Below are 13,753 nucleotides of genomic sequence, written 5' to 3' on the forward strand. Positions count from 1 at the left end.
GCCCCTGCAATGTAAATTTTTACCAGAGCAGCCCCTCAAAAAAGCCCCTCCAACTGCAAAGGATAACAGATTAAAACAGTAAAATAAAGCTTAACAAAATTTAACATTTTCTAATTGTATTGTTATCACATAAATATACTTTATATAGCCTGTACTTTTTGAAAATGTTTTAAAAAATAGGAATTTTGGTTTATGATTTTGCATTTTAGGCTATTTTTTAACACAAATTGTGTGGGTTTTGGTGTAGTTTCACCCATGTTGTGTAGTTAATATAGGTTTTGTGCTATAAAACGGACATTTCCAGGGACAAGACACCAAAAACAGGGACATTTGGTCTCAAAAAGACCCTTCTACAGGCCACTATGTCTGATTTAATTATTTATTTATATATTTTTTATTAAATCAAGCTTCTTTTATCAATCATCTTCATTCTTTGGAAATATTTACTGTATATTGTTAGGTCCAGAAAACAAACAAACAAAAAAATCCTAATGTCTGATCAAAAACCGTCTGACAGGAAGGCTATATTTTAAGATTTGAGTCACACATTCAGATATTAAAAGCAAGCACCTGAAAGTCACTTTAATCTGTTGTCCTAAACATAGAACCCATTGGCTTTTGTAATCATTCCTATTTTTAATACCAGTTAGATCCCACTCTCCTGTTTCGTAAACTTCTAACCTCATTCATGACCTGCAAAACCTGCATTTACTGAATTACAGTGTTTGTGTTTGTGGTCCTGTTGATTGTGCATTAGCCCCTGTGCTGTACAGTTTTGTTGAAATGTGTGGTCACCCATGAAAGGCTTAAGTGTTAAATCACATGGACAGTGTTTACTTGTGTGTCCAACTCTAATATCACAAACACACTAGTTTGTTTGGATTTCAGTCTCGGTCATGGCACTAAGCGAACTCTGCATATTCCTGTATTGATTAGAGACACCTGTGTAAAGTTTAGATCCTTATCAGACAAAAAACTGTCAATATCAAGGATTTCTAAATATGTTGGAAAAGTTCTTCTATTGACTTGTCAGGTCAGAGAAAACCAAAATGAATTGAATTTGCTGAATTTAACATACAGACCACAAATATGTGTCATGATCTGGGCTGTGGGGCTTCCCTCAGCCACCTGAGGTCGCTGTTCCCTTTCCTTGCACTGCACTTCCCTGATTGTTCACTCCTGTCGTGTCATTAGCAGCTCATCATCTCACACCTGTTCACTATTACTCAGACTATAAGAAATTCTCATTTCCCACCCATCATCGTGTCTGCATTGTCTTCGTATGTGTGTCTCTGGCTCCTGGGTCTCCTGATCGTGTTTTCGGTTATGTTTACTTTCTTTTGGTTCTAGTCGTGTCTGTGCCGTGTTGGCCTTTTGTTTGTTCTGTTTTTTTTGTGTTTTGTTTCATTAAAATCCTTCCCCTGCATTTGGACCCAGACCTCCTTCGTTTCACGTGACAATATGTGCTTCCCCTTTGAAAACCATTAAAAGCCTGAACATTGTTGCGGTGTAATTTGATAACATTAAGTTAATTGTTAAATTTAATGAAGTAAAGGAAATGAGTAAGCAAGGTGTAAAGTTCATTGTCATGTTATGAGATCAACTGATTGATAGAAAACAATACTAAGTGTGTGACTTGTGCAACCTGGTTGCATGTCTCAAATTTCTGAGGATGGTAGCGTGTGCAACATGACTCAGCTTTGAGCCTTCTGTGAATGGGATGGGTCCCAATCGTCAGACTTTTTAATCAAGTCTGCAACCAGTATTAGATGTTGCTTTGTCATTCCATGCAAATACTGCTGCAAATAAATATGAAAACCACTAACATAGAGGTGTAACGACACAATCCTCTCTGTTTGTTTTGTGATTAAATGTGGCATATCATTGCATCATGTTAACCAAGCCGTGCAGAGTATTACTTCACTTTTTATGCATTGTCATGTCAAAAATTTAAAGACTGAACAGATATGAAAACGTTCTGCATAGCCAATGTTAAATAAAAAACATTCACTCAAACTATCAATTATAAAAAACTGAAATCTTTTAGAGCCTGATGGTTTAGAGCCTCATGGTTAGGAAATAATTTGGTTGGAGAAGTGAGTGTGAATGTGCAATAAAGCAACTTTCATTTACACTAAAAAAAGCAGAAGGCAAAACCGTATTTCTGGACACACATAGCTTTGTAATAACTGTAGATTTTGGGTGTTTTGTAATGTTTCACATTATATTTGTCCCTGTGCTCAAACTGCTGTGTGTTAACACTGACACTGAGCACTGACCTAAATAAGTCGGCATACTATTGAAGAGCAATTCACTGCCAAGCTGTTGGGAAATAGCTGTCATTGATCCAAAGGGCAACTGAGCAAAGCAAGAAAGAAAACTGTTCAAGAACTGATTGTGATATGCAACTATTACAGAAGGTTTAAACGCTCACTGGTGCTCTAGAAGGAAAAACTATGCATTAAGAGTCAGGGGTGTAAACTTTTGAACAGAATGAAGATGTTTACATTTTTCTTATTTTGCTAAAAAAGTTTTTTCATTTAATATTGTCCTTCAGAAGCTAGAGAACATACTTACATGTTTCCCAGAAGACAAAATAAGTTAAATTCCAAAAGTTTTCTCCCCCCTTCTTAATGCATTGTGTTTCCTTCTAATGCATCAGTGAGCATTTGAACTTCTGTTCAAATAGTTGCATATGAGTCCCTCAGTGGTCTTCAGTGTGAAAAGATGGATCTCAAAATCATAGTCATTGTTGGAAAGGGTTCAAATACACAATATTGCGGAAACACCAAAGAATTTGTGGGACCTGAAGGATTTTTCTGAAGAACAGTGGGCAACTTTTGAACAGGGATATTTATTTTTATAAATTCAGTGAGAAAAATATTTTATGTGATATATCATATTCAGGTCATTACTAAATAAAAAATAACATGCATTTATATGATCCCTCTTATTTCGGTAAAATAATTAACATTTTGCAGATTTTTCAAAGTGTATGTAAACGCCTCAACTCATCTATATACTAATTATTATATGCAAACTCTAATTGTTTATCTAGGCATGTGTTGTAAAATTACCCTTTGACAGAGATGTATGTTTTAGGCCCTCAAGTCCAACAGAACACATATCAAAAGTGTGACAAAGAGATTACCTGCTGATAAGACTGGGGCTAGTTGTCACACCCCAACACTTGGCTGCAAAAAGAAAAAAAAAATTATACCTTTATTACACCTTTATTACTCATGACATGTTTACATTTTGTGACAACATGCCCCAATACCTTGTTGACACTTTTCATAATGTATGCTATTGTGATTTCACTTTGTTCACTTAATCAACAGCTATTGCAAATGTCAAACATGATAGCATTACGTTACTTTAGATGATATAATTCACAAAAAAACAATTTGAAAGCGTAGGTTTGGATTTATGTAGAAACAAGCATTCGCGTCAACTAGCTCCGTCTCCCATATAAGAACATGTATATTTTAGGTGTATTTATGTTTTATTGTACCCGTATTTTGCAGATTCATCTAGTGGAATCGTGACTTTGATCTGACAAGCTCGTGTTATTAAATATGTTGCTGTGTCACGGAAACCCTGGTTCTGTCTTCGTTGAAAGGGCGGAGTCTATTCTCGCAGTATATTAGCAGTCTGTCCGAAGGGCTGTGTTGTAAACACGGTGCTCGGCTGCAGCCGCGAGCGCGGGTCTGGCCCTTTCGGGAATTATATGTTTTTACACATTTAGTAGTTCTAAAAGAGGTTATTTCTCTCCAACTTCAGCTACAGTGATAGCTAAGTTTGGAGAGGAGAGAAGGGAAATATTCGTTCGCGCGTAGGAATTATTTGCATCGAGGATTTACTTTTCACGTTCAACCCGAACCATACAAAGGATTTAAAATACTGACAAATTAAACCGAACAAATACAATCGATTTTAACGCACAATGGACAGCGCTGCATCTAAAAAACCTTGCTGTGGTAAGTGCATTTCGTATTTGTTTGCCAGTAGGGTGCTGTGATATACTGCGAAGAAGTGCGCCTTCGGCTTGAACAAAATAATAAATAACCTTGCACTTGAATTTCTGTCTCTCCAGAAAGAGTTCGCGAATTCTTCAAGTCTGCGAAATTCCTCATTTACCTCGGACATGCCCTGTCAACATGGGTAAGAGTCTCTTTAGGATCTGTGTTTGACAGCTGGTTCTTCTTAATGGGTCAGTCACAACAACGCTGATTATTTGCACCTATTTTATTTGCATGTATTACATATTGTAGTTAAATTTAATTTTATGTTTTTGCATACACAGAGAGAGAAAAGGAGTCAGATTCAATTTAAGATTACGTTTAATCCTTTTATTGTGTCCCTTTACATTTTTTTCATATTTTTTTAAGAGCACTGAAGTGTTTACATTTTCCAGAATTTCCTAATTTTTTGTCTTAAAATAAGAGAAATTTGACATTTTGTATAAAATTGTAAAACACTGTAAAGCAAAAAAACAGTGTTAAGATCAGAAAAGTTATTATTTTTACTCCAAAACATATATGTGACCCTGGACCACAAAACCAGTCATAAGGTTAAATTTTACAAAACTGAGATGTATACATCATATGGAAGCTCAATAAATAAGCTTTCCATTGATATATGGTTTGTTAGGATAGGACAATATTTGACCAAGATACATCTATTTGAAAATCTGGAATCTGAGGGTGCAAAAAAATCAAAATACTGAGAAAATCACCTGTAAAGTTCTCCAAATTAAGTTCTTAACAATGCATATTACTAATCAAAAATTACATTTTGATATATTTATAGAAGGAATTTCACAAAAAATATTCATGGAACATGATCTTTACTTAATTTCCTAATGATTTTTGGCATAAAAGAAAAATCAATAATTTTGACCCATACAATGTATTTTTGGCTATTGCTACAAATATACCCCAGCGACTTAAGACTGGTTTTGTGGTCCAGGGTCACATATATGATAAATGTTTTGACACATACGTGTGTGAGTATGTGACCATGGACTACAAAAGCAGTCATAAGGGTCTATGTGTTTTAATTTTAGATTTATACATCATCTGAAAGCTGAATAAATAAGCTTTCCATTGATGTATGGATATTTTCCTTTGTTAGGATAGGACGATATTTAGCTGAGATACAACTATTTGAAAATCTGGAATCTGAAGGTGCAAAAAAATCTAAATATTGAGAAAATTGCTTTTAAAGTTGTTTAAATTAAGTTCTTAGAAATGCATATCACTTTTTGATGTATTTATGGTAGAAAATTGACAAAATACCTTTATGAAACATGATTTTTACTTAAAAAAAAAAAAAAATCAATCATTTTGACCCATAAAATGTATTGTTGCCTATTGCTACAAATATACCCATGCTACTTACGATTGGTTTTGTGGTCCAGGGTGACATATATACATTACTTTATACACATAATATTATGTGAATTATGTATTTTTATTAATATGTTGTCTTATATAATTTTACTCCAGATCCATAGCAGCATGAACCTCCTTGAACTACAGTGCTATTTCAATCACAAAGTGATTTTGACTGATGATCATTGTGTCGTTACAGGGGGATCGAATGTGGAATTTTGCTGTGGCTGTGTTTTTGGTGGAGCTGTACGGCAATAGTTTACTCCTGACAGCCGTGTATGGACTGGTGGTTGCGGGGTCAGTCCTCTTACTGGGTGCTATTATTGGTGACTGGGTGGACAAAAACCCTAGACTGAAAGGTAAACATGGCAAAGCTCCAACCACAGAGAATGCAGATTTATCGTGCAACCTGACACATTACTGAGAGCATGCATCAATTCTAATTTGATTATGGCAATTAATACAACATTTTTACTTATTAGTCTGGATTTCTTTCTTAATTTCAGTGGCGCAGACGTCTTTGGTTGTCCAGAATAGTGCTGTCATTCTTTGTGGTATCCTTCTGATGGCTGTTTTCCAATTTAAAGGACAGCTTTCTACCATGTACAATGGATGGTTGCTGGTGAGTATTTAAAAAAGACGTGTTTGCTTCCCAGTAAAACTCTGGGAGTGTTCATCAGTATTTGCTGAATGTGTAAATAGTTTTGCAAAAGCACACAGAACTGCTCTAGATTTATGTACTAATATAGAAAGTCTTTGTTTCCAAGAGCAGAAGCTTCTTTGCTCCATTTTTATGCAAATGGTTGAATTTGCCTCGCTGTTTAAAACGTTTAAATGTTTAAAACGGTTTTCCTCATAGTTGGCAGTGGTTGATAATATCCTTACAACAAGATATTCAGCTATTTCAGTCATTTCTAACCTACACAGGAGGTAATGTCATCTAAAACATACAGCTTGCTTCTTTATTCTGCATGGACTCAACTTAAGTTCATGGAACTGAAACATGACACCTTGATAACAAAACGGTGACGTGCTGCTGTCAGCAGAATCCAAAGTTGTCATGTGAGCAGAAAGCATGTTGCTTGCTCAATATTAGTCTTTTGAGATTGTTAAAGGGCTGGAAAGCTCTAACTTAACCTGCTGTTTGTCTCTGTGTCACTGAGGTCGGAAACCCATACGGCAGACAAAATGGGGCTTGTTCAATGAACCAGTTTTTGTTCTGGGTTGTTCCTGAAAAGTCAAGCTTTTTATGCCAGTGGACTAATAACAAATAATATTTGCTGCTATTTTAGACAAAGTGACATGTTCTTTGTCATTGCAGACTACATGCTACATTATGGTCATCACTATTGCTAACATCGCTAACCTGGCCAGCACAGCTATGTCTATCACCATCCAGAGGGACTGGGTTGTGGTTGTGGCTGGAGATGATCGGAGCAAACTGGCAGGTCAGGATGGGGAATGTTTCACCTTCTTCAACCTTCAATTACAGTGGCTCCAAAAAGTATTTGGACAAAACTTAAAATATCTGAATTTCATCCAAGTAAATAAAGTATAAAATACATTTTAACCAACTTGTCTAATTTTAAGTAGATTTATAAAGTCAGCTTCTAGCAGAGTGATCCAAAAGTTTGCATGCACCTTGCAGAATCTGCAAAATGGTAATCATTTTACCAAAATAAGAGGGATCATACAAAATGCATGTTATTTTGTATTTAGTACTGACCTGAATGAGATATTTCACATAAAATGCTTTTAAAAACTAAAAAATTTGTGGGACCTGAAGGACTTTTCTGAAGAACAGCGGGCAGTTTAACTGTTATGGACAAACAAGGGACTCATGAACAACTATCACTAAATAACAAAAAAAAAAAAAAAAAAATTGCGCTAACAACACAGTATTAAGAATCAAGTGTATGTAAACTTTTGAACAGGGTAATTTTCATAAAAATTCAACTATTATTTTTTTCTTGTTGACTATATGTAAACACATTTTATGTGAAATATCTTATTCAGGTCAGTGCTAAATAAAAATAATATGCATTTTGTATGATCCGTCTTATTTTGGTAAAATAATTAACATTTTGCAGACTCTGAAAGGTGTATGTAAATGTTTGACTTCAACTGTAGTTTTGTATTTCTATATTTTTTTTGTTATGTAACTGAATGTGGTTTAATTGTCCAAATACTTTCCTCGATCACTGTATTGTCTATAAAACTATCTTCACTTAGTTACGGAAAAATGTCATAAAAATACATTACAACTCCATCAATCATCTTATCTTTATAGAGTGCTTAGATCAGCTGTCAGTCCTTATGACTCTCATTTTAAACCCATCAATGTACCTAGAGAACTCAGTAACCTCCAGTAGTTTTTTTTTAAAGATATTTATATTTTTATTCAGCATGAATATAAAATATCAAATATAAGCAGCACAGCTGTTGTCAACAATGTTAATGATAAGAAATGTTTCCTGAGCACCAAACCAGCATATTAGAATGATTTCTGAAGAATCATGTGACACTGAAGACTGGAGTAATGATGCTGAGAATTCAGCTTTGCATCACCTTGAATACATTCCATTTGAAAATATATTAAAGTAGAAATGATTTAAAATTATAATAATTTCACAATATTTCTGTTTTCTCTTTTGTTAGATATGAATGCAACGGTAAGAATAATCGACCAGTTAACCAACATTCTGGCTCCAATGCTTGTGGGCCAGATCATGGCATTCGGTTCCCATTTCATCGGCTGTGGATTTATCTCGGGCTGGAACCTGTTCTCCATGTGCTTGGAGTACTTCCTGCTTTGGAAAGTTTACCAGAAGACTCCAGCGCTTGCCTTCAAGGCAGGACAGAAGGAATCTGATGACCAAGAACTGAAACATCTCAACGTACAAAAAGGTTTGTAATTCCACACAAACTCTGCTGGTCTGCCTTAAAACACAGATTTTCACCTGCCGATTGTTACCGATTGATTTTCTCCCAAATTTACATTTCTCAAAATTGTGACACCCAGGAAGTAAATAATCCATTTAATCAATAAGTTACTCAAACTGTAGCATTCATTGCACTTTTCAAGCTCAACCATCTAACCATATTACTAACATTAGTCCCTTGTTTGTCCTGAACCGTTAAACCACCCACTGAAAAATCCTTCAGGTCCTACAAATTATGTTTTTTTTTAGCATTTTTGTGTATTTGAACCCTTTCCAACAATTACTGTATGATTTTGAGATCCATCTTTTCAAACTGAGGACAACCGAGGGACTCATATGCAACTATTACAGAAGGTTCAAACGCTCACTGATGCTTCAGAAGGAAACACAATGCATTAAGAGCCGGGGGTGAAAACTTTTGAATAGAATGAAGATGTGTACATTTTTCTTATTTTGCCTAAATTTCATATTTTTTTCATTTAGTACTGCCCTTCAGAAACTACAGAAGATACTTACATGTTTCCCAGAAGACAAAATAAATGAAATTTACCCTGATCTTTAAAGTCTTTTAATGAATCATGTTTCCTTCTGAAGCATCAGTAAGCATTTGAACCTTCTGTAGCAGTTGCATATTTTGGTAAAATAATTAACGTTTTGCAGATTCTGCTTTCAACTGTATGTGTGTGTGTGTATGAAGACTTCAAATGAAAAAAAAACTTTAAGTCAGATATTTTTCTCCTGTTTAGGTTTAGTAATTTCACATTAATGGCAAAGAAAAGTTTATTAGTTAGTGAAAGCCTTATTTTCAAAAAAGTCCAATGATATTTTCATTGGAGCCTGATAAAAAAGATAATTTTAAAGAAAAATCTCAGATGGACTTTGAAGTTTTTACATATGAGGCACCTTTTCACTAATCATTTGCTAAAAACAAAGTGACATATCCATTTATATATACAGTATATGACTCAGTCATTTTACATTTGGTTTTCCAATTCACTGTTGCAGAGACTGGAAATAATGAAAATCCAGTTGAAGGCTCCCAACTGATGAATGAAACGGCCGAGGTAAAGAAAAACACCAGTTGCTGCTACCAAATGACAGAACCCATCCGCACCTTTAAGGATGGCTGGGTGGCCTACTACAACCAGTCCATCTTCTTTGCTGGCATGTCTTTGGCTTTCCTCTACATGACCGTTCTGGGTTTCGACTGCATCACCACAGGCTACGCGTACACTCAAGGCCTGAATGGCTCTGTGCTCAGTCTCCTCATGGGAGCTTCAGCTATTTCGGGAATCTGTGGAACGGTGGCCTTCACCTGGATCAGAAAGAAGTGCGGCCTGATCAGAACCGGCTTCATCGCTGGAGTCACCCAACTGTCCTGCCTCATGCTCTGCGTGGCATCTGTCTTCGCTCCTGGCAGCCCTTTTGATCTCAGCGTCTCACCTTTTGAAGACGTCTTAAAACATCTGTTTGGAGACAGCGGCTCGCTGCGTGAGAGTCCTACTCTCGTTCCTACAATTGAACCACAGATTCAGACCAACACTACTGTTTTTGAGGAAGCCCCACAAATAGAGTCCTACATGTCTGTCAGTCTTCTTTTCGCCGGTGTTATTGCTGCTAGAGTCGGTGAGTAAATGAGCAACCAACAGGAAGCAATAGAATTAGTCCTAATTTTGCAATATCTTTAAAGGGAAAAGTATGATATCCGTATCACCTGAAAGTTATAAAGCCAACCTTTGAGATCAAGAACAACCGGTCATGTTTGTGATAAGTGTGCTGATGCTCTTTTATGTGACAGGATGAGTTTTAATTGATTTTCCTAAATTGCTTTTAGGTCTTTGGTCCTTTGATTTGACCGTGACCCAACTGATCCAAGAGAATGTGATTGAATCTGAGAGAGGAATCATCAATGGCGTCCAAAACTCCATGAACTATCTTCTCGATCTCCTACACTTCATAATGGTCATCCTTGCACCAAATCAAGAGGCCTTCGGCCTTCTCGTGATCATCTCGGTTTCCTTCGTTGCTATGGGACATATGATGTATTTCAGGTTTGCCTATAAAAGCCTCCGGGGTCGACTCTTCCTGTTCTGCTCACCCGAGCAGAAGCCAGATCCCAATATTCCCTCACTTCCCAACTCCGTATAACTCCTAAAGAGACCGCAGGCCAATTTCTAATAGAGTACCGCATAAAGTGTTCCTCGAGAACCTCGCCAGAAGCCCATTCCATTTGTTTAACCAACATGCATGCTTTTGCTGCTTGTAGTGCTTGTGCATTGAGTCTTTGCCATTAGCTAAAACAACATAGGCAAGGCAAGATGGAGCGTAACTTAGAATAGAAATATGTATATCAAAAAAGAATGCATTATGTTTTGTTCAAGGTGCTGTTAAATTTCTTGAGAACTAACCATTGGTGGAAACATCCAAACATATGGTTCTTATGGGTTAAACATGCTTTAATTACTTATGTAAAAGCTGTAAAAGCTCCAAAGCAAAAATGGGCATATTTATTCTACTTTATGTATTTTATTGGTTTTTCGACTTTATGGTCGTAGTTAACCTTCAAACTAGTTATATACGTTTTGCAATGCGCTCTACTTAAGATAGTGTAGTTTTGTAATGCTTGTGCTGGAGTGCTTTTTGCAAGCCATGGTTAAGGTCTCTTTAATAGTTATTCGGAGTGTGCTAGTTATTCATTCAGGTATGCATATATATTTATATACATGTAGTCAGTATTCTGTATCTTAGCTTTGGTGGTGCTACACTGTTATAATAACTCTTCCGGAAAGCTATGCAGACATATATGGTGTGTACACAACCAAAGTGGATTTTTTATATCACTTATTTGGAAGTGAGGGAATAGCAGCCAGTAAACATTCCAAATAGATTTAGGCCCCGATACACTCGCCCCAATGCAACTGAAGTTTTAGCACTAGATTTTTGTCCTGTTTGATTTGAACATGATTTTCGCACATAATTCTTGTTTCTGCAAAGATTGTTACGCAAGCACTTTACATGATTACACTGTCCATTACAAAATAAGCGCAACAAGACACTTCAGGTATTAAGATATTTGCACAAAATAGAAGCAGTCAACCTTGGATTTAAAAAAAAAAAAAAAACTATCAGTTACTATCATTTTGATTAGTTTTAGTTTTTAGCTACACTACCAGTCAAAAGTTTTTGATCAGTAAGTTTTTTAATGTTTTTTAAAGAAATCTCTTCTGCTCACCATGCCTGCATTTATTTGATCCAAATTCCAGCAAAAACAGTACAATTTTGAAATATTTTTACTATTTAAAATAACTGCTTTCTATTTTAATGTATTTTAAGATGTAATTTATTCCTGTGATTTCAAAGCTGAATTTTTTAACATCATTACTCCAGTCACATGATCCTTTAGAAATCATTCTAATTTGAAATAGATTTTTTTTTTCAAAATTCTACTGTTTTTGCTGTACTTTGGATCAAATAAATGAAGGCTTGGTGAATAAAAGAGACCATTAAAAATCTTACGATTCAAATACTTTTGAATGGTAATAGCTAATAACTCAAACACCCTCATGATTTTCCTGCCCTGTAAGTGACGCCACACCTCAGTTTTTCCTTCATTCAAATCTTAGGCTAATTTAGATGTTCCACAACACAAAGTAAACATTACAGACCTGCCCGTGAGCCAGAAAAGCCAGGTACTAACATCCTTTCGACAACCTCAGCTGACTCGACATGTATATGAAGTATTTTGTAATAGTTGTGTAATATTGATGTTGGACACCAGCGGGAATCCACCATATGCACAGAACAGAGAAGGGATTATTGAGTCCAGTGTGTGGACGGCTGGTTTGAAGTGCAGCTGGTCTCAAACCCAGGTGCCAAGACTGATTAAATAAGCATTTTTTACATTATATCATGAGGCCCTGACGAACTTTGTGTCAGTTCTGAAACTCTTAATTGCTTTAGTGCGTACTGTCTGTCTTTCTGTGAATGTGAAGCCTTATTTACACCTGTAAAATGTTTTTATATTTGTGTGTTGACTTGTTTTATTTGAATTCAGTTTTGTCCTCCTATGTACACCACACAGATCTTGTCCTTGACATAATTACAAAATTAAGAACACTTGCAATAAATTGTACGTAAAACCCAACTGAATGTAATGTAAGAACAATTTTACTGAACAATTACTTTTTATCAGAGCATATCGGTTCACACTCCACTGCGGGAGGAATATACATCTCAAGTCTTGTACTGCATCTTACTTACTTCAATTGAAATAAACAGATTGTTATCCAAACGCAATGTTTGAGTGATTGAAATAAGAAAAGGGGTGATTTCAAGAGGTCGACTGTTAACCGGCAGGAGCTGGAACAAATCCAGCGGCAATAGTACAGGGTCACATTCCTCGGAAGGGTTTGCTGCTAATTTTCTCTAAAAGGCCCTTTCAGGCTGTTTCTGTTAATTCACAGACTAAAAGCCAAGTTCATTTTGGCTTGCATGAGAAGCAAAGACAAAGAACAACCTGATTGCATGCCAGTGAACAACACAACGCTTGTCCTTCTGGGTGGGTGGCAAATCAGGACAATCTGTCGAGTCAAATTTGTGTTTTTACAACCAAAACTGAGAAATATCTTCTATGCATATTACTCAAAAAAAAAAAAGAGAGCAGCATGCATTCAAATACACAGTTAAAACCCGCAGCAGAAATGGGAGCAAAGCTCAAATGAGGTTTGGCTTTGCTTGATCTAAAAATCCAGAAACTGATGAGATTAGATGTTCTCTTAGTGTATCAAAAAGAAATGCGCACGTGAAATAACTTGCGTCCCTAGCAATTTATTTTCTACAATATCAGTTTAAAAAAAAACATAACCATGACCTTTGATACATTTCCTGGAAAGCAATTCTAATACATAGAGGCTGATACTGTTTACCATGTCTAGTTTACATTAGTACACAGAAAGAAAGAAACAATGATTTACAGTAACTCTGAGATGGGACCACTATATATACAGTTGAAGTCAAAAGTTTACATACACCTAGCAGAATCTTAAAAATGCTAATTATTTTACTAAAATAAGAGAGATCATATAAAAAGCGTGATATGTTTTTTTTTATTTCTGACCTAAATAAGATGTGTCATATAAAAGATGTTTACATATAGGTTCAAACACTCACCGATGCTTCTTAGTTGTGAAGATCAGGGTCAATTTAACTTATTTTGTCTTCTAAAAGGTAGTACTAAATAAAAAAAAAATATTTAGACAAAATAAGAAAAATGTACACATCTTTACTCAAAAGTTTTCACCCCCCACTGTTTAATGCATTGTTTTTTCCCTTCTGAAGCATCAGTGAGCATTTGAATCTTTTGTAATGAGTCCCTTGATTGTCCTCAGTGTGAAAAGATGGATCTCAAAATCATAC

General features: G+C 35.7%; 1 protein-coding gene across 1 annotated transcript; it reads left to right on the forward strand.

The window, feature by feature from the left end:
* Positions 1-3,666: 3,666 nt before the first annotated feature.
* On the forward strand, positions 3,667-12,629 carry slc40a1 (solute carrier family 40 member 1). The gene is made up of 8 exons (XM_073845857.1): positions 3,667-3,980; positions 4,097-4,164; positions 5,596-5,755; positions 5,903-6,018; positions 6,718-6,844; positions 8,055-8,303; positions 9,344-9,964; positions 10,173-12,629. The coding sequence occupies exons 1-8, from the start codon at positions 3,947-3,949 to the stop codon at positions 10,484-10,486; spliced, it is 1,689 nt and encodes a 562-aa protein (XP_073701958.1). The 5' UTR covers positions 3,667-3,946; the 3' UTR covers positions 10,487-12,629.
* The last annotated feature ends 1,124 nt before the right edge of the window (positions 12,630-13,753 follow it).

The sequence above is a fragment of the Garra rufa genome, chromosome 8, assembly GCF_049309525.1.
Source record: "Garra rufa chromosome 8, GarRuf1.0, whole genome shotgun sequence".
Classification (NCBI taxonomy): Eukaryota; Metazoa; Chordata; class Actinopteri; order Cypriniformes; family Cyprinidae; genus Garra; species Garra rufa.